Source organism: Saimiri boliviensis, chromosome 20 (genome assembly GCF_048565385.1).
Source record: "Saimiri boliviensis isolate mSaiBol1 chromosome 20, mSaiBol1.pri, whole genome shotgun sequence".
NCBI classification, from domain to species: domain Eukaryota; kingdom Metazoa; phylum Chordata; class Mammalia; order Primates; family Cebidae; genus Saimiri; species Saimiri boliviensis.
In genome coordinates, this window is record NC_133468.1 from 25,094,352 (window position 1) to 25,118,841 (window position 24,490).

General features: G+C 45.5%; 1 protein-coding gene across 4 annotated transcripts in view; it reads right to left on the minus strand.

The window, feature by feature from the left end:
- Nucleotides 1–24,490, minus strand: part of CYFIP2 (cytoplasmic FMR1 interacting protein 2) — a 142,609-nt gene that overhangs the window by 96,900 nt on the left and 21,219 nt on the right. For all 4 annotated transcript variants that reach the window (XM_039460643.2, XM_039460642.2, XM_010345340.3 and 1 more), the window contains exons 3-9: nt 24,016–24,105; nt 15,206–15,283; nt 13,218–13,319; nt 9,561–9,742; nt 7,283–7,379; nt 6,003–6,131; nt 1,052–1,156 (exon numbers count right to left, since the gene is read on the minus strand). In XM_039460643.2, coding sequence (XP_039316577.1) covers nt 1,052–1,156; nt 6,003–6,131; nt 7,283–7,379; nt 9,561–9,742; nt 13,218–13,319; nt 15,206–15,283; nt 24,016–24,105 — 783 coding nt within the window. The remainder of the gene's footprint in view (nt 1–1,051; nt 1,157–6,002; nt 6,132–7,282; nt 7,380–9,560; nt 9,743–13,217; nt 13,320–15,205; nt 15,284–24,015; nt 24,106–24,490) is intronic.

The window sequence follows — 24,490 nt, forward strand, 5'->3', positions numbered from 1 at the left end:
GATTTCGTGACTTTCTCAAAGTCATCTAGCTATTAAGTGGCAGAGCCAGACTTGAACCCAGACCTGCCAAGGGAGAGGTTGTATTCTCTTCTACCGTCATCTCATTCATGCTGACTTAGGGAAGATTTTCCAAGGGTCTCCCCAAATGAGCCCTATTTTCATTTGGGACAACTCTAGATAATAGTTCCACCCTTGAAAACAAGTAAAGCCACAGCACAAAACATAAGTGACAGGTTCCTTCTCCTTAACCTTGAAGAGTCAGTGGGACTCAGGCCCAATCCAGTGACCTCCACATCACACGACTAAGGAGTTTTGCTGTGAATATTAATCTGGGCTCTCCCACGTCTGACCCCTCAGGCTTCCTCCATGCCTGCAGTGCCCAAAGCTAGAATAAATTGAGAACATGGAAGTTAATTCCAAAGTGCAAGATTCCCTGGCAAAATCCTAAGAAGCTTAGTTTAACTGCAAATTTTTTAAGATCTGGGGCCAAAAGATTAACTCTCAGAGACACTGAAATAGAGTGTATGATGGACATTGCTGAGGCATTCTATCCAAAGGAAAGGGCAAACTGAGGTGGCCCCTGGTGTACCAGGTGAGAGGCTGTCATTTTGCATATGTGAATCAATTTAAAATCCAGTCTTTAACCATTCTGCATCTGTGAGCTCTGATTTATACTGGAAATTAAAGCAGGAGCTGTCTTCTGGGATGCACCTCTTAAGTGACAAGGGACTTCAGAGGAAACAACAACAACGCAGCATTCAAAAAGACTCACAGGGCCTCCTCCTACCCAAATCCCAGCTGAATCCTGAAACCTGGAACTATGCACGGCTTTCAGGCAGCGTCCTTCTAGAGAGCAAATGCCTCTCTCAACGGCAGCCAGAGGCCCTGCTGTTCCATCTTCCTCCTCTTCCTACTCTTGGGAGCTTTGGAGCTACAGCTCAATTTTAAAAACAAATCCATGGTTTTCTGGCTAATTTCATTCCTTTCTGCCAAAAACATCTTGGCTCTGGTAACCTCAGCCCTCTGCCCAGCCCCAGCCCCAGTTGCTGACCTTAAAGAACTTATCAATTTTGCTAAGATTAATTCTCTTCTTGGCATCCAGTTTGTAAATGTTACTGACATTTCCATCCATCAGGTACAGGCCAAAGCCCATCACCTAGAATGAGAAGGGGGCAGAGCACAGAAACTAATCACATCCACTGGAAAAGCTTTTTTTTTTTTTTTTTTTTTTTTTTAAAGGTAGGTCTGTCTATGTGACATACACACACACACCCTGTAGAGACACACTATATTATAAAAACCTATGCATCTTCAAACAAAGGCAGGAAATATAAGTCTAATTTCAACGAGACACTTAGTCTATTACTATGGCAGCTACTTCTTCAGCCCTTACTATAGGCCAGAGTCTGTGCTCAGAGCTTTAATAAGCATTAATCTCTCTTGAGTCAAGTTCTCTGCAATAACTTTATTCTATAGATGAGGAATCAGAGGCACAGGGAGGTTAGACAGCTCGCCACGGCCACATAGCTAAGGAGCGGAGAAAGGAGCTGAACCGGATCTGTTGACAATATTTCTGCCTTTAGATCTTTCTGAGAGAAAGGGCTGCTCCTAGCTCCTTGCTGTATCCCAGGGTGTGGCACAACACAGGCATCTGATGAGTACTTGAACAGTGAGTGAATGTCAAAGTATCCACCTCTTTCTCCACAGAAAGGACAACGTAAAGGTTTCCAAGGAGCTGCTGGTGACTTTTTTTTTTTATTATTATACTTTAAGTTCTGGGGTACATGTGCAGAAATGGCAGGATTGTTGTATAGGTACACACATGCCATGGTGGTTTGCTGCCTCCATCCCCACTTCACCTACATCAGGCATTTCTCCCAATGTTATCCCTCCCCAATCTCCCCACCCCCACTATCACTTCCCTAGCCCCACACCCCCCAACAGACCTCAGTGTGTGATGCTCCCCTCCCTGTGTCCATGTGTTCTCATTGTTCAGCACCAGCCTACGAGTGAGAATATGTGGTGCTTGGTTTTCTGTTCTTGTGTCAGTTTGCTGAGAATGATGGTTTCCATATTCATTCATGTCCCTGCAAAGGACATGAACTCATCCTTTTTATGGCTGCATACTATTCCATAGTGTATATGTGCCACATTCTCTTTATCCAGTCTATCATTGATGGGCATTTGGGTTGGTTCCAGGTCTTTAACAGTGCTGCAATGAATGTATGTGTACATATGTCTTTATAATAGAATAATCTCTTCCTGAATTTGCCCTCTGAGTGAGTTGACATTCTTGATTTCAATCCTTTTAACAGTCTCCTGAATGCTGGCTTATTTTGTTCCTTTTAAAATGTATGCAGAAGGGGGCCTGAACAGCTGTGTGACCACAAGAAAGTCACTTCTCTCTGTGCCTCTATTTCTCATCTGACATGAAGAGGGTGGACCAGGGGACTGTTAAGGTCACTTCCCCTGTGGGAAGCATTTCCTTTTTCTTTTTCTTTGAGATGTTCTTGCTCTGTTCCCCCGCCACCCTACCTGGGCTGGAGTGCAGTGGCATGATCACCGCTCACTGCAGCCTCAACCTCCTGGGCTCAAGCAGTTCTCTCACCTCAGCCTCCTGAGGAAGTGTGACTACAGGTGCATGCCACGACCCCTGGCTAATTTTTGTATCTGTCTGTAAAGATGGCATCTCACTGGGTTGCCCAGGTTGATCTCGAATTCCTAGGCTCAAGTGATCCTCCTGCCTTGGCCTCCCAAAGCACTAGGATGACAGGTGTGAGCCACTCTGTGGGTGTACTTTGTTCTGCATGATGAACTTCACCCTTTTCTGCATAAGAGCAGACGGTGCCCATGGTGGCATCTGAGTTCTCTGACACAAACTACCCATGTGGCAAAACTATGTGAGGGGTGGTTGAAGAGGGTGAGGAACAGAGAGGGAGGAAGGCAGGGAAGTCCGGGTGTGGAGGGCTGGAGAATTTGAAGGCTGCGTGAAGACTACTTGGTGGGCTGGAATGTCGTGATTTAGCTTGTAGAAAGTTACAGCAACCGCCCAGGCTGAGTACCAGGGGTGAGAGGGGTGTGTGAACTGTGAGTGGCTTCTCTAGATTTCTGATGGTCTGGAGGAAGCCAGGGTAACAAGTCTCAAAGCCACCCAACCCTGCAAACTTAACTGAGGTGCTAAGACATGTAAGACAGGAGCACCAACACAGGGCTGGGATTCTCAGAACCGCAGGAGAGACACTGAAGGAGGAAAAAAAGGAAAAACCACCAGAATGCTGAAAGGTGAGAATCTGGGACAGAATCAAAAGGAGCTCTGCAGCATGTAGAAAGAATGGGAGAAGGCAACCGGGCGCAGTGGCTCATGCCTGTAATCCTAGCACTTTGGGAGGCCGAGGTGGGTGGATCACAAGACCAGGAGTTCAAGACCAGCCTGACCAACATGGTGAAACCCCGTCTCTACTAAAAATATAAAAATTAGCTGCGCGTGGTGGCGTGTGCCTATAATCCCAGCTACTCGGGAGGCTGAGGCAGGAGAATCGCTTGAATCAGGGAGTCGGAGGTTGCAGTGAGCAGAGATTACAACACTGCACTCCAGCCTGGCGACAGAGTGAGACTCCATCTCCAAAAAAAGAAAAAAAAAGAATGGGAGAAGGCTGTTCATGTCAGTGCTACAGCAGCTATGGCGTGTAAGTTAGAGATAACCTAAGCTAACAATGGAATAACAGCTAAGGAAGGCTCATCGAAATCACATTATTTCACAGCAGCATAACAGCCAAATAAATTTAGTCACTTGAGATAAAATGGATACATGGTCATACAGACTGCAAATTTTCAAAATATATAAGCAGAGGAAAAAACTTAAGACATACATAAAAATGCTGAAAGTAAGCCAGGTGCAGTGGTTCATTCATATAATCCCAGCACTTTTGGAGGCTGAGGTGGACACATTGCTTGAGCCCAGGAGTTCAAGACCAGCCTGGTCAACATAGGAAGACCCTGATTCTACAGAAAATAAAAAATAAAATAAAATAAATAGCTGAGTGTGGTTGTATGTGCCAGTAGTCCCAGCTACTTGGGAAGCTGAGGTGAGAGGATCACTTGAGCCTGGGAGCTAGGCAGCCTATTTCATGCAGTGAGTCATGACTGTGCCACTGCACTCCAGCCTGGGAGACAGAAGAAGACACTGCCTTGGAAAAGAAAATGATAAAAGTGTTATCTTTTGGTTAAAGGACTGTGAGAGGCCGGGCGCGGTGGCTCAAGCCTGTAATCCCAGCACTTTGGGAGGCCGAGGCAGGTGGATCACAAGGTCAAGAGATCGAGACCATCCTGGTCAACATGGTGAAACCCCGTCTCCACCAAAAATACAAAAAATGAGCTGGGCATGGTAGCGCGTGCCTGTAATCCCAGCTACTCAGGAGGCTGAGGCAGGAGAATTGCCTGAACCCAGGAGGCGGAGGTTGCGGTGAGCCGAGATCGTGCCATTGCACTCCAGCCTGGGTAACAAGAGCGAAACTCCCTCTCATAAAAAAAAAAAAAAAAAAAAAAAAAAAAAGGACTGTGAGAGATTTAAACTTTTTTATGCTTTGCTGTATATTCCAGATTTTCCAAAACAATAAATATGACAATTTTGGAATGAAACCTGTAAACTGATGAAACAATTGATCATTTTGGCAAAATACAGCAAAAGCTCGAAGATCTACTTTGTTTTCCAGTGTGGATATTCCTTAAAGAACTAAAAGGAGAATGACCATTGGATCCAGCAATCCTACTGCTGGGCGTCTAGCCAGAGGAAAAGAAGTTATATGAAAAACATACTTGCACACATGTTTATAGCAGCACAATTAGCAATTGCAAAAATATGGAACCAACCTCAATGCCCATCAACCAACAAGTGGGTAAAGAAAATGTGGCATATATACATCGTGAAATATTACTCAGTCACAGAAAGGAACAAACTAATGGCATTCACAGCAACCTAGATGGAGTTAGAGGCCATTATTCTAAGTGAAGTAACTCAGAAATGAAAAATCAAATATTGTATGTTCTCACTTATAAGCAGGAGCTAAGCTACGAGGATGCACAGGCATAAGAATGATATTAATACGCTGGGCACAGTGGCTTATGTCTGTAATCCCAGCACTTTGGGAGGCTAAGGCAGGTGAGTCACTTGAGGTCGGGAGTTGGAGAGCAGCCTGACCAACATGGAGAAATCCTGTCTCTGCTAAAGATACAAAAAAATTAGCTGGGCATGGTGGCACATGCCTGTGGTCCCAGCTGCTCAGGAGGATGAGGCAGGAGAATTGCTAGAACCCAGGAGGCAGAGGCTGTGTTGAACTGAGATCACACCAATGCACTCCAGCCTGGGCAACAAGAGTAAAATTCTGTCTCAAACAAAAAAACAAAAAAAAAAAAAAAAAAGGGAAAAAAAAGAATGATATAATGAACTTTGGAGACTTGAGAAAAAGGCAGGGAGGTGTGGGTGAGGGACTCCACTTTGGGAACAATGTACGCTGCTGGGTGACGGGTGCACGAAAATCTCAGAAATTCCCAGTAAAATCCACGCAACAAAAACCCACCTGGTTTCCCTCAAACTATTGAAATTTAAGAGAAAACTATTGATTCTGTTTTTCCCTTTGAGCCAGCAATTTCTCTTCTAGGAAGTCTGGCTTGACAAAAAGATGTGCACAGGGACTGTGCTACAGGGGTGTTCAGTGAGTTTAGCAAAGAAATATCCAACCACAGGGGATTTGTTATGACAATGTCCCAGTACAATGGAACGTCTGGTAGTCATTAAACATCACACCGTAGAAATGTCCTTAATGACATCTGGAAAGGTGACTATGGTACTACAGAAAAGGAACAGGTTACAAACCATTATGTGCAGTAAGATCTGTATCAATGTTTAAGAAAAAAGAAACACTGTTTTTTAAAAAGGGTTTTTAATAAGAAGAAGGTGAGAGGGTAAGCTCAGGTCCCGTGGGTGTGGCCTCAGGGAGTTTTACCTTGAGGAGCATGTGTTTCTCACTGGGCGTCAGGTACATCTTGTTCTCGTAGTAATCCACGCAGATGTTGACGATGTCAGCCAGCAGCTCCTCATAGCCTGGGATCACTTCCAGTTGCTGGTGGAGACACTGAACAGCAGCGCCACCCTCAGGTTAGGCAGTGCATGTATCCTGCGCCCTCACCCGAACCCCTGCAGAAGGTCCAGAGCTGGCGGGTGTGGCCCCCACTGATGACCCGGAAGCATGGCTCCAGGGAGGGGAGCCTGCATGCCAGCCGGCACCTGACGCCTGAATCCTCTCCTCGATGCCCCCACAGTACTCCTGCACACCTCCCATGGCAGGGAACTCACTCCCTTATTTTATTCCCGGGCAGTTTTGATGGTTAGAAAATTCTTTCCTGTCCTGAGCTAAAAAGCAGCTCAGTTTTATAGCAACAGGCTTCTTGTAATTTCAGCTCAGCTTGGAGGATGTGGGCTTATCTAGGATGTCTTCTTAGACAATGGCAGCAAAAACCTATTCAAGGGAGGAGAGCTGGCAGTGGGGTAGGGGGCAGATGTCTCCCTCCTGGCAGGACACAGCAGTACAGGACCATCTACTAGAGAAGGGTCTGAGGTCTCCACCCCAGGCCCTTTCTCTCCAAAGAGACCAACTTGGCCTTGCATGGTACGCAGAGGAGGGCACTGCTGGTAGTTCCCACAGATAAGAGAAGGGAAACCTGAGGCCTCGGTTGCTGGGCAGCTTTCTGCAGTTAACAAAGAATGGCAAGGGCCCGGTCAATCCCAGCGCCTTAGTGATATGGACTTGAGCCTGAATACGCTTGGAAGATGGAGGATGCCCTCAGTGTGGGCCTGATATCATTTCTTTCTCGCAACAGTCCTATGAGATGGCTTCTCATAATATTCTCAAAATAACAGATCCATTTTACAGATGAGGAAACTGAGGCTTAGATTGAGCCCCAAGTCTTACAGTGGGTCAGTGGTGGTCCAGGATTAGAAAACAAGGCTGCCTAAATCTAGACCCCATGTTCTCAACCCTGATGCAGGGTCAGAGCACTGGCTGAGAGGGCTTCACGAGAATGACAACTGGGGAGGGTGAATGGGCCACCTGGGGTTGGGAGGGGAGGCTGAAGTCCTCAGCTGCATTTCACTCTCATGTAGGGCAGTGGAGACAGAAGCTGCAGACTGAGCTTTTCTGCTTGGGCATGTGGTCCACCCAACCTCTACACGCCTGCCTGTATCACCGAGACACCAGGCCAGGACCAACAGGGACTCTGCCCTCACCTGGGTGATCCTGTTGTGGTTGGCCAGGAACATGGAAAGGTTCTGTGACTCCTGGATGGACTGGGGATCTGCCATCTTCCTCAGGAACTGTGCCGCCCTGAAACACAGACAGCGGGTGCTGCAGAGAGGACTGTCCAGGCACAGTGGCCTGAACCATGCCTCACAGGCTCCCACGTCCAGCTCACCCAGAGTGACACCATCCTGGAAGTTAATGAGCTCTGAATATCCCAGGCAACGCTCATGTGGAAACAGAGTGTATTCTGAAGTCATTTGCTTTAGGGCCATCTACAGCCTGTAATAAGGGTCCCTGAAATTAAAAGGCAGGAATGTACTAAAAACCTCTGAAATCTCAGAAAGTTTAAGGGGAACTAGCATCCCATCAACCAGCCGGAGTGCTAAAACAGGGAGTGAAATGATCAACCTTGTACCTTCCTGTGACCTCTAGTGAGGCTGCATGGTAAGTTATGAAGAAGCACAGGTAGGATGTTAGAATGCCCCTGCTGTGTATTCTGTTATTTATAGGAAAACTTCAATGTTTCCAAAGCAAAGCACTGTATGGAAAACGGAAGTCTACTGAGCCTCGCAGAACTTCGGGTGAAGGGACGACGGGCACCAGGAACACAAGCAGAGCTTGACGGGAGAAAGCTGCAGCTGCCTGACTTTCCAGCCTAACCTGGGGATGGTGCCACCTGTGCCATCGTGAACTGTGAAAGCAGACAAGACACCCCACCTTGCTCATGACCTAGCTGGGCTTTAGAGGATGTCATTTGTGGCCATGACACAGCTGGCCACAGCTGGGGAGAATTTGGTAGAATATACTATGCAATAAGCTACATGTAAAAACTTTGTGAAGTCGTCACTTCTAAGTCAGCCTTGAGACAGGGTCCTGTCTGCTGGACACCACCAGATTTCACAGTTGACTCAGGAGGGTAAACTTGTGAGAATCAGTCTGTTTTCTCTGGTTACTCTGTAGTCCAGAAAGATGTCATTCAAGGAGGAGGGTCTCTGCTTAGCAGAGACACAGCAAATCCTTCAGAGAGACTTCCGGGCGGCTGCATACTGGTTTGTGGAATGACTCCTTCCCCACTTTCAGTCCTACTCTTTTTTTGTTCTAATTTTTAAAAAGAGGCCGGGTGCAGTGGCTCACACTTGTAATCCCAGCACTTTGGGAGGCTGAGGTGGGCAGATAACCTGAGGTCAGGAGTTTGAGACCAGCCTGACCAACATGGAGAAACCCTGCCTCTACTAAAAATGCAAAACTAGCTGGGCGTGGTGGCAGGTGCCTGTAATCCCAGCTACTTGGGAGGCTGTGGCAGGAGAATCACTTGAACTCAGGGAGGCTGCAGTGAGCCAAGATTGTGCCATTGCACTCCAGCCTGGGCAACAAGAGTGAAACTCCATCTTAAAAAAAAAGAGAAGGGGGGGCGGTCTCACTGTGTTTCCCAGGCTGGTCTGGAACTCTTAGGCTTAAGTGACCTGCCTGCTGTGGCCTTCTAAGTGCTAGAATTACAGGTGTGAGGCACCTCTCCTGGCTAATCTTATTCTTAGGAGCTGGCAGAGACCCTGGGCTCCAAAGGCGAGTAACTATCCCATCAAGGTATCCCCACCACATCTCCACAGTGACTGAGGGAGGGTTTAGCACATGACTCAAGCTGGATCAAAGGCAATCCTCCCTGGGAATTCCAAGAAAGTATTTGGAAAGAGAAGCACCCTGCCCTTCTTTAGAAGCTGGGGTCACTGCACTAGCTGGAGGAAAGCTGCTGGAAGCCACTACAGACCTGAGAATGCAGCCAATGTAGAGGAGGTGGAGCTGAGAGCTGGAGAGACCCAGGCTAACATGGTCATCTGAGTGCCTGTGTGCAGACATGCCTGGACTTTCTGTGAGCCAATTCATTTCCTTCTTTTATATAAGCTGCTTGAATTGGCTTTCTCATTCTTACAGAAAATAACTAATGTAACAATTTTGTGATGATCTTACTGGCCCCATATTGCATGGGGCAACATAAAACACTGCTGCTCCACAGACGTGGGAATTGAGGATTTGATTCTATCTTGTGACATAAAACTCTGCAAAGATCAAGTTGCTCCAAAGCCCAGCTCTATGCCCTGTTCCTCAAACCGCACTGAATCAGACTGAGTTCTCCTGTGTCTGGGAGATGGCTAGTTTGGTACTAAAGAAATAGCAAGTGAGAGGGACTCCATCCTCTTCCTCCACTTGGTGGGTGGCCCTGGAGGAGGGGCCCAACTGGGGCAAGGGAAAGAGGGATGTTGCCCTGACCTCTTGTAGGCAGAGTGGTCGTTCTTGACGCTGCACTTCATGTTCTTCAGCTCATCCAGGACAGCGAACATATTGATGAACTTGCCCAGAGTCAGGAGGTAGGCTTCAGAGACAAAGTCCTTCCTGCGCTCGGCATGGCACAGACGCTTCACCTCGCTGCAGAACCGCTCGATGGCCTTGCGCTGGGGGCAGAGGGACAGTGAGTAAGGTCTCCTGGGGAGGCTCACTGGGCTCTCTTGCAGGGGCAGGGTCCAGGGTCCTCTAGGGCCCTCCTCAGAGCCAGCCCTTTGGAGAAAGGCAAATCTGCCAGGCAGTTTTTCTCAGAGGAGTCCTTAAATCCAAAGCTGATCTCTAGCAGGGAGGCTGGCACCTGCCCCCATGTGAGTCAAACCAATGAATTCATTCAACATACACTGGCTGAGCATTATGTCTTACTCATTATGGAATTCCCAGCACTTAGGACAGTGTCAGGTACCAGTTGATAAGGAGGTAGACCAAGAGTGAGAGATAGATGCAGAGAGAAAAAGAGGTTCATTCATCCAGTAGCTATTTAATGAGCATCTACTATGTGCCAGGCACCATTCTAGGTCCTTGGGTAGAACAGGAAACAAAAGAGAAAAACAGGCAAGCAAGGAAATTCTGCCTTCTGCCTTCAGGAGCTTACAGTCTAGTTTTGTTTTGTTTTGGGACGGAGTTTTGTTCTATTGCCCAGGCTGGAGTGCAGTGGCATGATCTCAGCTCATTGCAACCTCCACTTCCCGGGTTCAAGTGATTTTCCCACCTCAGCCACCCTAGTAGCTGAGATTACAGGCACACACCACCATGCCCAGCTAATTTTTCATATTTTTTGTAGAGACTGGGTTTCACCATGTTGGCCAGGCTGGTCTCAAACTCCTAACCTCAAGTGATCACCACCTGCCTCAGCCTCCCAAAGTGCTGGGATTACAGGTGTGAGACACCATGCCTGGCCTAGGAGTTTACAGTCTAGTAAGAGAAGACAGAAAACAATACATCTATTAGAATGTGGTACGTGCTATGGAGAAAAACAAAACAGGAAAGCTTGAGGAGAAGGTCTCAGAGGGGTGGTCCTTCTAAGGAGGCAGAGAACGGGGGTCGGGGGGTGGGGCCAGGGCACTGGCTCTTACGGGCCTTTGTGAAGGCTCAGACTTGGACACTGCATAAGCTGGGGAGATGGGGGGAGGTTGTGAGGCCAGATAACATGACCTGAATTATATTATAAAAGAGTCACTTTGGCTGCTGTGGGAAGAACAGACTAGGGCACAAAGCTAGACACAAAAGAATAATTAAGGGGGTATTTAAAGGCTTAAGGGTGGGGTTGCCATCTGACCCAACAATTCTATACTCCTAGGGTCTCTACTTGACAGAAATGAAAAAATATGTCCACACAAAATCTTGTATGGAAATGATCAATGTTTGTTCAAAATAGCCCCCAAATGGAAATAAACAAATGTCCATCAACTGAAGAATGGATAAATAAAATGTGGTCTATCCATACAATGGAATAGTATTCAGTCCTAAAAAGGAATGAAATTCTGATACATGCTATAACATGGATGCATTAAAACATTATGCTAACTGTGAGGTACCAGATGGACACGAAAGACCACATGCTGTATGATTCAGTTGATATGAAATGTCCAGAATAGGCAAATCCATGGAGGCATAAAGTAGCTTAGTGGCTGCCTTGGGCTGGGATGGGGGTGGAGATGAGGGTATTATGGGGTGATGGCCAAAGGGCATGTGATTTCTTTTAGTGGTAATGAAGATGCTCTAAAATTGAGTGTGGGCGGGGTGCTGTGGCTGACATCTATAATCCCAGCACTTTGAGAGGCCAAGGCGCGTGGATTACTTGAGGCCAGGAGTTTGAGACCAGCCTGGCCAACATGGAGAAACCTCATCTCTATTAAAAAAAAAAAAAAAAAAAAAAAAAGAAAAAAAAATTAGCTAGGTATGGTGGTACACACCTGTAGTCCCAGATACTCGAGAGGGAAGCTGAGGTTGCAGTGAGCCGAGATAGTGTCACTGAACTCCAGCCTGGGCAACAGGGCGAGACTCTATCTCAAAAATAAAATAAAATAAAAATAAAATAAAATAAAAAATAAAACTGACTGTGATGGGTGCACAACTCTGTGAATATATTAAAAATTGCCGAATTGTCCACTTTAAATGGGCAAATTAAATGGTATATGTTAAGTATATCTCTATAAAACTGGTACCAAAAATTTAAAAAAGCAGTTGAACAGCATCAACAACAAAAAAAGGCTACTGTAGTAACCCAGGAAGAGCAAGAAAGGAGGAGGAGGAAGAAAAGGAAAATAGGGAAGGAAGGGGGAGCTGAAATGACTGCCCCGATGTAGGCTCCATGCCACTTCCACTGGCCTGAGATGCCCAACCAGCCAGTCAGTCCTCCTTCAAAGACCAGACCAAGTCACACTTTCCCTTTCCAGAGTCTAAGTCCAACTAAACTCTGTGATGATGAAAATGGACCATACTGTACTGTCCAAATACAACAGCCACCATCACACGTGGCCACTCAGCACTTGCAATCTGCCTAGAACTACTGAGGAACTAAATTTTTCATGTTGTCTCGTTTTATTTTTTCAACTTACCTCAAACTTCCATTTTTAAATTTTATTTTTACTTATTTTTATTTTTTAATCTTTACTTTTTTCATGTGGTCACTTTTAAATTAATGTCAGTACCCACATGTGGCTAATGGCTATGGCACTGGACAGCATAGTTCTAGATTATTCCAGATCCTCCCTTCTGTAAATGCCTCCTGTCAGGAGACTCTCAGTTTAGCACTTAATCCGTTTCTGAACAGTTCTTCTCTCTTGGTCCTGCACTCCCCAAAAGATTTTGGACTCCCGAAGGCAGGTCCATGATGCTAACAGCAGCTGCAATTTGTTAAACCTAGTCTGAGCAGGGTCCTCCTTGGCTCTTTACAAATAGATCTCAATGATCCTCACCATAAACCGGTGAAGCAGGTCATTTTCAAGGTGAAAAATCCCAAGGTGTCAGAGACGTTAAATAACTCACAAGCACACAGAAAGTGAAAGGACCAGGGAATGTGACTTGGGCTTCTCTGCCTCCAAAGGCCACGCTCCCTACCCAGGGCTGCATTATCTGCCCCCATCTCCCAACACACCCAGGCACTTCATTTTATTTCTTAAACGCATCAAGCTCCTTCCAGCCTCAGCCTCAAGCCTTTTGCCTCTGTGGTACCTTCTGCCTGAAATCCTTTCCTCCAGGTCACCACACGTCAGCCTCTCTCTAAAGAGACTCAGCTCAAATGCCACCTCCTGAGAGGCTGTCCCTAAAGCAGCGCCCACACCACAGGTACTCTATAACCCAGAACATTTCAAAATGTTATTTGACTGACAGCACTTATTATTCTCTGAATATTCACGTGTATTGCTTATTGTCTGTCTCTTCCCCTACCTAAAACGCACTCACATACGTACTAGGATGAAATTCCATGAGGGCGGGGAGACCCATTTGCCTTGCTCACCCAGGGTGTATAGGGCACAGTCAAAAAATAATTGCTGAGTGACAAATAACATGGCACAAAACTTCGGTTAGAAGACTAGGGGCCTTTTTAGTTCTTGAGATGCAGATCTGCCCCTCCCCACTCACCTGAAAATACATGAACTTCATGAGCTTGGTGACCTCTGGCTCCAGCACCTCCACTGTCTTCTCGTAGATCTCTACACGGTTGGGCTGCTCGTTGCATTTCACCTGTGGGGGAAGGTGGGGGCATACACATCCTGGTTTGCCCAGTCAGTCCTGGTTCACACCTGTCATCTTATTACTGGTTTGTTGTTTTGTTTTTGAGACAGGGTCTTGTTCTGTCATCCAGGCTAGAGTGCAGTGGCATGATCATGTCTCATTAAAACCTCAACCTCCCAGGCTCAAGTGATCCTCCCAACTCAGCCTCCCAAGTAGGAGGGACTTCAAGCACTCGCCACCACATCCAGCTAATTTTTGGAGTTTTTGTAGGGATGGCGTCTTATTATGTTGCCCAAGCTGGTCTTGAACTCCTGGGCTCAAGCAATCCTCCTGCCTCAGCCTCCCAAATTGCTGGGATTACAGGCATGAGCCACCATGCATGGCCCTGTTGTCTTTTTAATAGAGCCCTTTTTTACTCTCAAATATACCTGATTTTGGATGATAACTGATATGCTCATCCTAGTGAGAGGAGACTGGGGTAACCCCTGCTTCACCAGTCTGGCAGGGGGCAGAGTGCTCCCCAGACATTGGCTGCAGGAAAGGAACCAGTTGGTCCCAAGAACAGAACCCTCCTTCCTTTTTCTCAGTTCTGTTCTGTGTCTGTGAGCTACTGACATGTTCCCATTCATCTACAAGCTCTCACTCCTTCAGTCTTTCCCTGTGCCTGCTCCAGTGGGGTCCAGCTGGATTCTAATCAGAGAGAAATGCTCTATCCATTGTTCTGGATACACCTGGGACAAAGCTCCCCTAGACAAACCCAGGCCTACTTCCTCTGCTCTGCAGTTTTCACCAGTGTGCACATCAGAATCTCATGGCAGACATCCTCACAACACATATGTCAAGGCTGCTAATGGGTACACGGGATCTGAAGAGCGAGGCAAGGTAAGCACAGGGACATTCCTCACACTATTGCTTAGAAAGTTTTAAAATGGCAGCATCATGCTAAATATCCACCAGTGAACGATTAAGTGGATAAATATGCTACAACCACATAATATCACTGTGAGCTGTTAGAAGAAACGCGATTGCTTTATGTAGCCAGGAAACAAAGTCACCATAAACAGGTGAAAAAAGTTACAGAATAGTCAGTATAGTTTGGTCCCATTTTTTTAAGCAAAACAAAACAGCATGTGTGCTCATATCTAAGACAGGCACAGAAAATCTAAAAGGATGCAAACCAAACTGTTAATAGTAGTTATTGCTGGGGCCTACAGTTAGGAGGAAGGGGGAACAATAGTTTCCATTTACTTTACACACCTGTGGCTTGCTGATTTTGTTACCATGGGACCCACTAATTACATGATGATGGTACTGACGGTAAGAAAAATATCTGTATGTGTCAACAGGAGAAAAGTCAGTAATTAAGTGGAAAAAAAAGCAAGTGGCAGAACAATACAAACACGGAAACAGTACATTTTTGTAAACAATAATTTAAATTATTTATGTAAATTATTTATGTAAATATAATTATATATTTATGTAAATTATTGTTTACAAAGTAATATTTGTGCCAGACAAAAGATCAGAAGAATATGTCACAAAGTGTACATGGTCATCCTATGGTGGGAGGTGGGTTTGGGTGGTTGGGGTGAGGCAGTGGAAACATCTTGCTTTTCACTTTATATCCTCTGCAGTGGTTTTGGTGTCATGTGGTGAGCATATACTGCTTTGGAAATAAAACCTATTGAACAAATGTGTTTTAGGTCCCTCGACATGGGTCCCTGTCATCAGTTTGATGGGAAGCTCTCTGAATGTCTTCCAGGTTTTTCCTTGGATGAGAGGCCCTGCTTTACTCGCTGCCACAGGGAAAAGCTCAGCTCTCTGGTTTGGGGATAAAGCACGGGTTAGTAACACCCTCTGGAAGGGAAAGAGACACACAGCAAGGACAGTCTCACCTGGGGAATGGCCCGGGAACAGCTGCGCCAGGTGTACAGCATGACTGCATACTCATGTCCTTCCTCCAGCATCTCATTCTGAAATGGTAAAACAGCCTCAGCAGGGAGGAACTAGACAGGTGCCACCAGGCTTCCAAAGCCCCCAAATCCCCACTACTTATGGTTAGGCCCGTGGACCAGTAGCATGGACATCACTTGGGGACCTTACTGGAAATGCAGAATCTCAGGCCCTTTCATGGGCCTATGCAGTAAGAATCTGCATTTCAACAAAATTCCCAGATGACCTACATACACAATGAGTTTGAGAAGAAGTGACCTAAATCATCCTCATCAGATACCCAAGGGCTCCACAACCAGGCCACATTTTTCCAAACAGATGGATGGCTACCTTAGAAAGAATGGGGCAGAGCTACGTGCTCCCCAGATACAATGTGAGCAAGAAAACAAGCAAGTAGCAAAACAGTATGTACGGTAGCAAAACAGAAATAATTATTAAAGTATATTATTGAAACTGCCTTTGCAAAGATTATGACAGTGAGAGAAACCTGAAATAGTTGACTCCATCTTGCTTTTAACCTTCAAGCTGTCCTTGGTCATTCCTGGTTGTAGGCTAAGCTAACTTTGGGAGGAATTTCACTGACAGTTTAACCTTAAGGCAAGGATGATCATAGCCCTTCCCAAAACTAAACTGCCAGAGTAAAACTAACAAAAGGCCACAAGGTTAGGATTATGAGAGGTGCAAGACGTTCTTTCCATAGTCTCTTACTACTCAGGAGTCATGTGGTCAGAGGTCACAAGATTTGTGACTTTCCCAGCTGCTCTTACAAATACCAACACAACACTATCATAGAGAATGTAAGATCGGTCTTATGAGAAGTTCTTCAGACTGACTCCACCTGGACTTGGGACTCAACTGGTCCAATGGCCCCCACCCAGAGGCAGCCTCAGCACATGAGGCCTGTTTTCCACACTTCATGATTGCATCCCTAACCAATCAGCACCCACTCCCTAGCCCCATGCATACCCAATTATCCTGGAAAAACTCTAACCTCCAAGCCTTTGGGGAGACTGATTTGCATAATAACACTGTCTCCTGCATGGCCAGTCTCATATTGATTAAACTTTTTCTTTACTGCAATACCACTGTCTCAGTGAATTGATTTTGTCTGTGCAGTGGGCAGAAATATCCATCAGGTGATTACATTACTATGCGTTGAACAAAATTTCAGTGTAACATGCACTATGCTCTGAATAGCAAGCTCTCTGTGGGGCTGGATTATTTTGCATCACTTTTTAAAAAGCCAGATAGCACTATAATGTTCACACTTTTATAAGAGCCCATGTACTACTATCTCATAAGCAGAAAAATGATTAATATCGATTTTTAATAATAACCAGAGCAGATGGGAAAACGAGCAACAGCACGAAAAACGAACATGAAAAACTATAGTGATGACTTATCTCACTGAGTAAATGCTACTGTGGAAAGAGACCTAAATTCAAGGTCCAAACATCTGGGCTCAAGGCTGGGCATGGTGGCTAACACCTGCCTTTATAAAACTAATGAAAGGCCAAAAGATTAGGATTATGAGAGGTGAGTGAATTCTGCTTAAGATGTAGGCATACTTTCCATAATCCCTTACTACTCAGGAGCCACATGGCCAGAGGTCACATGATTTGTGACTTCCCCAGTTGCTCTTACAAATACCAATACTACTGTAGAATGTAAGATTGGTCTTTTGGGAAGTTCTTCAGATTGACTCTACCTGGACTTGGGACTCAACCAGTCCAAAATCCTAGCATTTAGGAGGATGTGGCGAGTGGATCACCTGAGGTCAGGAGTTCAAGATGAGCATGGCCAAAAATGGCAAAACTCCATCTCTACTAAAAGTACAAAAATTAGCCGGGTGTGGTGGTGGGTGCCTGCAATCTCAGCTACTCCGGAGGCTGAGGCAGGAGAATTACATGAACTCGGGAGGCAGAGGCTGCAGTGAGCTTAGATTGTACCACTGCACTCAAGCCTGGGCAACACAGTGAGACTCTGGTCTCATAAATAAATAAATAAATAAATATCTGGGCTCAAATCCCAGCTTCATTATTTATTTGCCCTTTAGTCTACTGTAAATCACTTAGCCTAAAATTCTCCAGTCTTTGTTAAATCATGGTAATATTAATAATCTCAGAATTTTATGAGAATTAAATGGAACACACATACACATACACACACTCTTGGTAATCTGTGAAGTGAGTCAGAAAAATAATCTGGCAGCATCAGGACCCATTAACCACAGAATTACCATTTAACCCAGTAACTCTTGGGTATGTGTATACCCAAGAGAACTGAAAACATATGTCTACACAGAAAATTGTGTAGATTCAAGATTTGCATGTAACACAAATTCATAGCAGCATTATTCAAAATAGCCCAATAACCCAAATGTCCATCGATGGATGGATAAATAAAATGTGGTATATCCATACAATTAATTACTTGGCAATAAAAAGTAATGAACTACCAATATATGCTACTACATGGATGAACTTTGAAAGGGTACTGTGGCCCATGCCTGTAATCCCAGCACTTTGGGAGGCCGAGGTAGGCAGATCACCTGAGGTTGAGAGTTTGAGACCAGGCTGACCAACAAAGAGCAACCCCATCTCTACTAAAAATACAAAATTAGCCAGGCATGATGGTGTGTGACTGTAATCTCAGCTACTTGAGAGGCTGAGGCAGGAGAATTGCTTGAACCCTGGAGGTGGAGGTTATGGTGAGCCAAGATTGCACCATCACACTCTAGCCTGGGTAACAAGGGCAAAACTCCATCTCAATAAAAAAGAAAAGAAAAGAAAAGAAAACATTATGCTAAGTAAAAGAAGCCAGACACAAAAGGTCCCAGATTGGATTATTTATTTAGATGAAAATAGGCAAATCCATAGAAACAGAAAGTATATTGGTGGCTGCCAGGAGGTGAGGGGGTAGGAGGAATTGGGATTGACTGGTAACAGGTCCAGGTTATCTTTCAGGGGTGATGAAAATTAGGTGTAGTCATGGCTACATAACACTGTGAATATGCTAAAAACCACTGAATTATACACTTTAAATGGAAATACCCCTTGGGGAAAAAAAAAAGAATTTTCCTAGGCCATCTCTTTTCATAAATGAACTTTCTTTTTAAATTCACATATCACCATTTCATTATATCTTATTATACAACATCAGATTAATTTACTTGTGACAGTTTTATTTTCAACAGCAAATGTCATTGACAAGTCACATGTTCAATGATTAGAGAACTTTAAAAATCGGTAACATGTTGTCCCTGAGACCAGGGAGAACCAATCAAGCCTGTGGGTCCCGCAGTCATCTGCCTCAGAACACGTGTCTGAAAGAAGTGACAGTAATGCAAGGATCATGGGTCTACTTTTAGCACCAAACGAACTGCCTGCTGATAGGTGTAATTCCAACTCATTCATTCAGTGAATGTTTAATGGGGCACTCACAGGTCCCAGGCTCTGTGCTTTGTGCTGCCAACATGCAGTGAAAAAGATGAATGTGAACTCTGCCTCATGGTTGGCCATTAGCCAGAACTGTCGTATAATTATGCTGAAATGCAGCAGAGGTCAGGATGGTGCAGTGGAAAGAGCCCTGAGTGGGAGTCTTGGGAGACTTGAGTTCTGGTCCTCACTCTTCTTGAGCCCATCTTTTGACTTATAATGTCTTAGTTTCTTTATATGGAGGTAAACAGTTGGCCTGAATCATTGGTGTTCACCTGGCTATACACTGGGTTACTGGGGAACTTTGATGCCCAGGCCATGCCCCAAACTAACTAAATATTTATCCCTGGGGATGGGATGGGGCATTGGTGTTTAACAATCCACAGGTGTTTCTCTTGTGCAGCCACGTTGACAGTTTCAAGACTGAGGATCTCTTTACATTTCTAATATTCTGTAAGTTCATAACTTAAACCCAGTGTAAGTCTAGCTCAAATTTTCTATGACAGATGCAGTGATCACTCAACCCCCATCTTACCCCCAGCAAAGAATCCTCAACTCTTCCATATGGTTGGTAAATTACATGGTTTATGCACTTTCGTTCCTCCTTTCTCTGGCTATCCTGCCCTTTGAGAGATTCACATTGCCCAAGGAGGGGCAGAAGAAATACAAGCAGATGAGCATCTCATATGCCCACATGGCTGCTGATAAGCTACTCTAGAAAGACTGGACAAGGCACAAGAGGACACCATTGACAGAAGGAAGATTTTGTCAGCATTGCATGCCACTCATAACTCATGCCTAAGCCACATCAACACTCTCCCTGTGTAGGCAGAATGTCCCCCAAAAATGTCTGCACCCTAATCCCTGGTACCTGTCACTTCATGTGGAAAGACAGATTTTGCAGATGTGGCCACATTAAGAGGCTTTCAGTGGGGATAGGGAGGAGGTGGTGGTTATTCTGAATTATCCCAGGGAGCCCAGTGTAAACACAAGATACTCATAAGCAAAAGAGGGAGGCAGAAGAGTCAGAGAAGGAGATGTGAAGAGGCAGGCAGAGATCAGAGTGAAGTCGCTATTGGCTGGGGGCCACCAGCCAAAGCATGTGGGTGCCTCTAGAGGTCGTAAAAGGCAAGGGAATAGACTCTCTCCTGGAGCCTGCAGAAGGATTGCGGCCCTGCTGGCACCCTGATTTTAACTCAGTAAGACCCATGTTGGACTTCTGACCTACAGAACTGTAAACAAATAAATCAGCGTTGTTCTAGGCCACTAAGTTTGTGAACGCCATCACCCTACAACCCAGCCCCTCCTTCCAACCTCCCTGTTGGTGTCCTGACCCAGGTCTTCCTAGGAACTCAGTCCAAATAGTCCCAGATGACTGCAAAGCCAGTGTCCCTCCCTCACATCCATATCCTCTTAGCTGTACCCCAGGGCCATCAACCTCATTTGGCCTTGAATGCCTGCACTGTAGGTAACTTTAATCATCTTGACTAGGCTGGGTGTGGTGGCTCATGCCTATAATCCCAACACTTTGGGAGGCTGAGGGGAGCAGATTACCTAAAGTCAAGAGCTCGAGATCAGCCTGACCAACATGGTAAAACCTCTGTCTCCACTAAAAATACAAAAATTAGACAGGTGTGGTGGCAGGCGCTTGTAATCCCAGCTACTTAGGAGGTTGAGGCAGGAGAATCACTTGAACCCAGGAGGTGGAGGTTGCAGTGAGCTGAGATCATGCCACTGTACTCCAGCCTGGGTGACAGAGCGAGACTCCATCTCAAAATAAAATGAAATAAAATAAATGCCAGGCGAGGTGGCTCACACCTGTAATCTTAGCACTTTGGGAGGCTGAGGTAGGCATATCACGAGGTCAGGAATTTGATACCAGCCTGGCCAACTTGGTGCAGGAATTTGAGACCAGCCTGGCCAACATGGTGAAACCCCATCTCTACTAAAAATACAAAAAATTAGTTGGGCATGGTGGCAGGCGCCTGTAATCCCAGCTACTCAGGAGGCTGAGGCATGAGAATCACTTGAACCCAGGAGGTGGAGTTACAGTGAGCCAAGATCGTGCCACTGCATTCCAGCCTGGGCGACAAAAGCAAGACTCCGTCTCAAAAAAAGAAAAAAAGAAAAAAAAATTATCTTGACTAATATATTTGCCTCATTCCTACTTGCAACTCATTCTACACATAACTAACACATGGAACCTGTCCCCCAAGCAGAGTTCTGTTCATATCTCTTCTAAGGATAAAGATTTTTCATTGCTTTTAATTTTTTTTTATTAAAGAAACTAAAGCCTTCTGTTATGGGCTACATTGTGTGCCCAAATTTACATGCTGAAGCCCTAACCCCACAGAACCTCAGAATGTGACTGTATTTGGAGACAGGACCTTTGAAGAGGTAATTAAGATCAAATGAGCCATTAGAGAGGGCCCTGATCCAATCTGACTGTTGTCCTTATAAAAAGAGGAAATCTGGACACACACAAAGAAGGTGCCAGAGATGTGTGCACACAGAGAATAGACCACACGAGGACACAGATGGCTGCCACTTCCTTGGTAGCCGTCTGGAAGCCAAGGAAAGAAGCCTCAGGAAAAACTGAACCTATGGACACCCTGATCTTGAACTCCTAACTTCCAGAACGGGGAGAAAATACATTTCTGCTGTTTAAGGCACCTAGTCTGTGGCACTTTGTTATGGTACCCAAGCAAACAAATACACCCTCTATGCCCTGACCCTTTATTTGTAGGGAATCTGTAAACAATATCCCTAACATGTCCTTTACAGTCCAAACCAGACAGTGCCTGGAAATCCTTGCCCTGCGCCTTTGCTCACAGCGGCTCTTCCACCTGGTGTGCCCTCCCCATCTCATCTCTGACTAGTAAAATTCTAACTGTGTGAGACAGCACAGAACAGGAGAAAGAGATCAGGACAGGGAGTCAGTCCTGGATTTCAGGTCCAGTCCTGTGATTTACTAGTTGTGGGATCATAAGCAACCTGCTTATTAACTTTTCTAGGCCTCAGTTTTCTCATCCCTAAAATGGATATAATGATCCCTTTGCAAGTCACAGGGCTGTTATAAAGCCCCAATAATATAACATATGAAAATGCCTTACCTATATTTTAAAGTATACTATATCTACAAGGTATCATTACCCTCCTACAAGGCCTCACACAAAAGCCACTTCCTTCATCAAGCTTTCTCTGACTCTCTCAAGGTTCTTTCAAAAACACAGAACTTTGAACTTTTACCATGACATTTACCCTTAACTTCGTGTATTTTTACTTATCTTCATGTGTTTTTATTTTTTATTGTATTTTTATTTGTCTGCAAGGCAGTCTGGAGCACAGGTTTTGCAGTCAGGCAAACCTTGGCCTAGATCTGTCACTTGTCAGCTGCAGGACCCTGAGTAAATTATGTCACTTTTCTGGGCTCCAGTTTTCCCCATCTGTAAAATGGGTATGATAATAGAACCTACCTCACAGAGTTGATGTGAGGAGTAAATGAGACAAATGCATCTAACATATCTGGACAGAGGCAGCATTCAACAAATGGTAAGTTTGTCCGTTTCCCACCTGACTCACTGAGAATCAGGACTGGCCCCTATCTGTCCTTGCATACCTCCCCAGCATTTACACAGTCCTTTGCAGGCACTGGCAACACAATACTTACTGAATGAATGAGCAGGGTTTGCCAGCACAAGGTTACAGGAGATAACTGATACAGTGCTATGGTTGGAATGTGTTCCCCAAAGTTCATGTGTTAGAAACTTAAATCTGAGCTGGCGGTGGTGGGGGCGGGGGGTGCGGATCACAAGGTCAGGAGTTCGAGACCAGCCCGGCCAAGATGGAGAAACCCTATCTCTACTAAAAATACAAAAATTAGTCAGGTATGGTGGCACTTGCCTGTAATCCCAGCCACCTGGAAGGCTGAGGCATGAGAATCACTTGAACCCAGGAGGTGGAGGCTGCAGTGAGTCAAGATTGCACCACTGCACTCCAGCCTGGGTAACAAGAGTGAAATTCTGTCTCAGGGGGAAAAAAAAGGAAAAAAAGAAACTTAAATCTCCAATGCAAGTGTTGAGAGGTGGGACCTTTAAGAGGTAATCAGGTCATGAGGGCTCTACCCCATGAAAGAACTGATGCTGTTATCATGGGAGTCAGTTCCTTATAAAGGATGTCTGGCTCCCTTCCCTCTCTCTTACCCATGTCATGCCTTCTGCCATGATATGATGCAGTAAGAAGGCTCTCACCAGATACTGCCCCATCAATCTTGGACTTTCCACCCTCCATAATCATGAGCCAATAAACTACTGCCTTTTTTTTTTTTTTTTTTTTTTTTTTTTTTTCTGAGATAGAGTCTTGTTCTATTGCCCAGGTTGGAGTACAGTGGCACGATCCCAGCTTACTGCAGCCTCAACCCCCTGGGCTCAAGCAATCCTCTCACCTAAGCCTCCCACGTAGCTGCAACTATGGGTGTGTGCCACCTCATCCAGATAATTTTTAAATTTTTTTGTAGAGACAGGGTCTCACCATGTTGCCCAGGCTGGTCTCAAACTCATGGGCTCAAGGGATCCTCCTACCTCAGCATCCCAAAGTGCTGGGGTTACAGGCATGAGCTACTGTATCCGACCTAAATTTCTACTTATTATAAATTACCCAGTCTGGTTTCCTTGTTATAGCATCACAAAACAAGCTAAGACATATAATGTCAAAGGTCTATGGGGCCACAGGCAGGGTCTATGAACACAGAATTTGGAATTCTTCAAATTGCAGTGCTACATGAGAATAAAATCAATGGAAACCTAACAGGGAAGGGGAGGAGCCCTCCACAGATGAATCAGACTCTAAGAGAGAAAATAATAAGTGGCCCTATTTGCAAATGATTTAGGCCATCAGCTCTTTTGAGTAACTAACTGTTATTCCAAAACCAAAGCCAGTGTCCCTTTTTCAGGAAACCTTTTGCTCTGCTCAAGAGACAAAATTCCACACATTCAATAATATATATACAAGGCAGGAGCCAATCACGTGGTTAACCCAAAAAGCTATAGGAGCTCAGGGAAGTGAGTAGTGGAGACTAAGTTGGGCCCTAATAGTTGAGTAGGATTTGCAAAGCTGGATGATAAAGGTGAACACTGTGTTTCTAGGCACCAAGAGGGGACGGGGCAGAATATAAGACTGGGCTTAAGCACATGATTCTGACTGAGGCAGAGGGTTCTTAGAATAGCTGAGCACATGCCTCTGGTGTGAGAAGCTGCCCACAGCCCCTGCCAGGCCAGCAGGGAGCATGTCTGCACACGTGGGTCACAGAGACTTACCATGCTGGAGTGGACTGTGGCCTGCTCAATGTACCTTGCAATGCCCGTGACAAATGCATTCCTGTCCTCGAAGTTCGTGTCAAAGTTAGCCTGTGGAATTAGAGGGCAGGAACATTTTGGTCGTTAGAAAACAGTTCCAAGTTGGCTGGGTGTCCAGGGAGCAAACTGCTGCCAACAAACAGCACGAGCTCTCTGCGGAAAGCTCCCGCTGCCTCACCTCTCATCTTGCCCCTTCCCCACAAAGTCCCACCCTCACTCACACTGGGCAGAGGCCAGTGATGACAGGGCCTGCCATCCGCTTCCCATCAGTAATCAGGTTCACTCAGCTGAGCCTCAGAAGCAAATGCTGAAACTCCTCAAGCCCAAATAGCTGCTAAAAGTGAAGATGTGCATTGCTTTGATTCAGCAGTTCCAGAAAATACTCACCCAAGGGTGCAGATATATAGGTCCAAGAATAATCATCGTGGCATTTTTT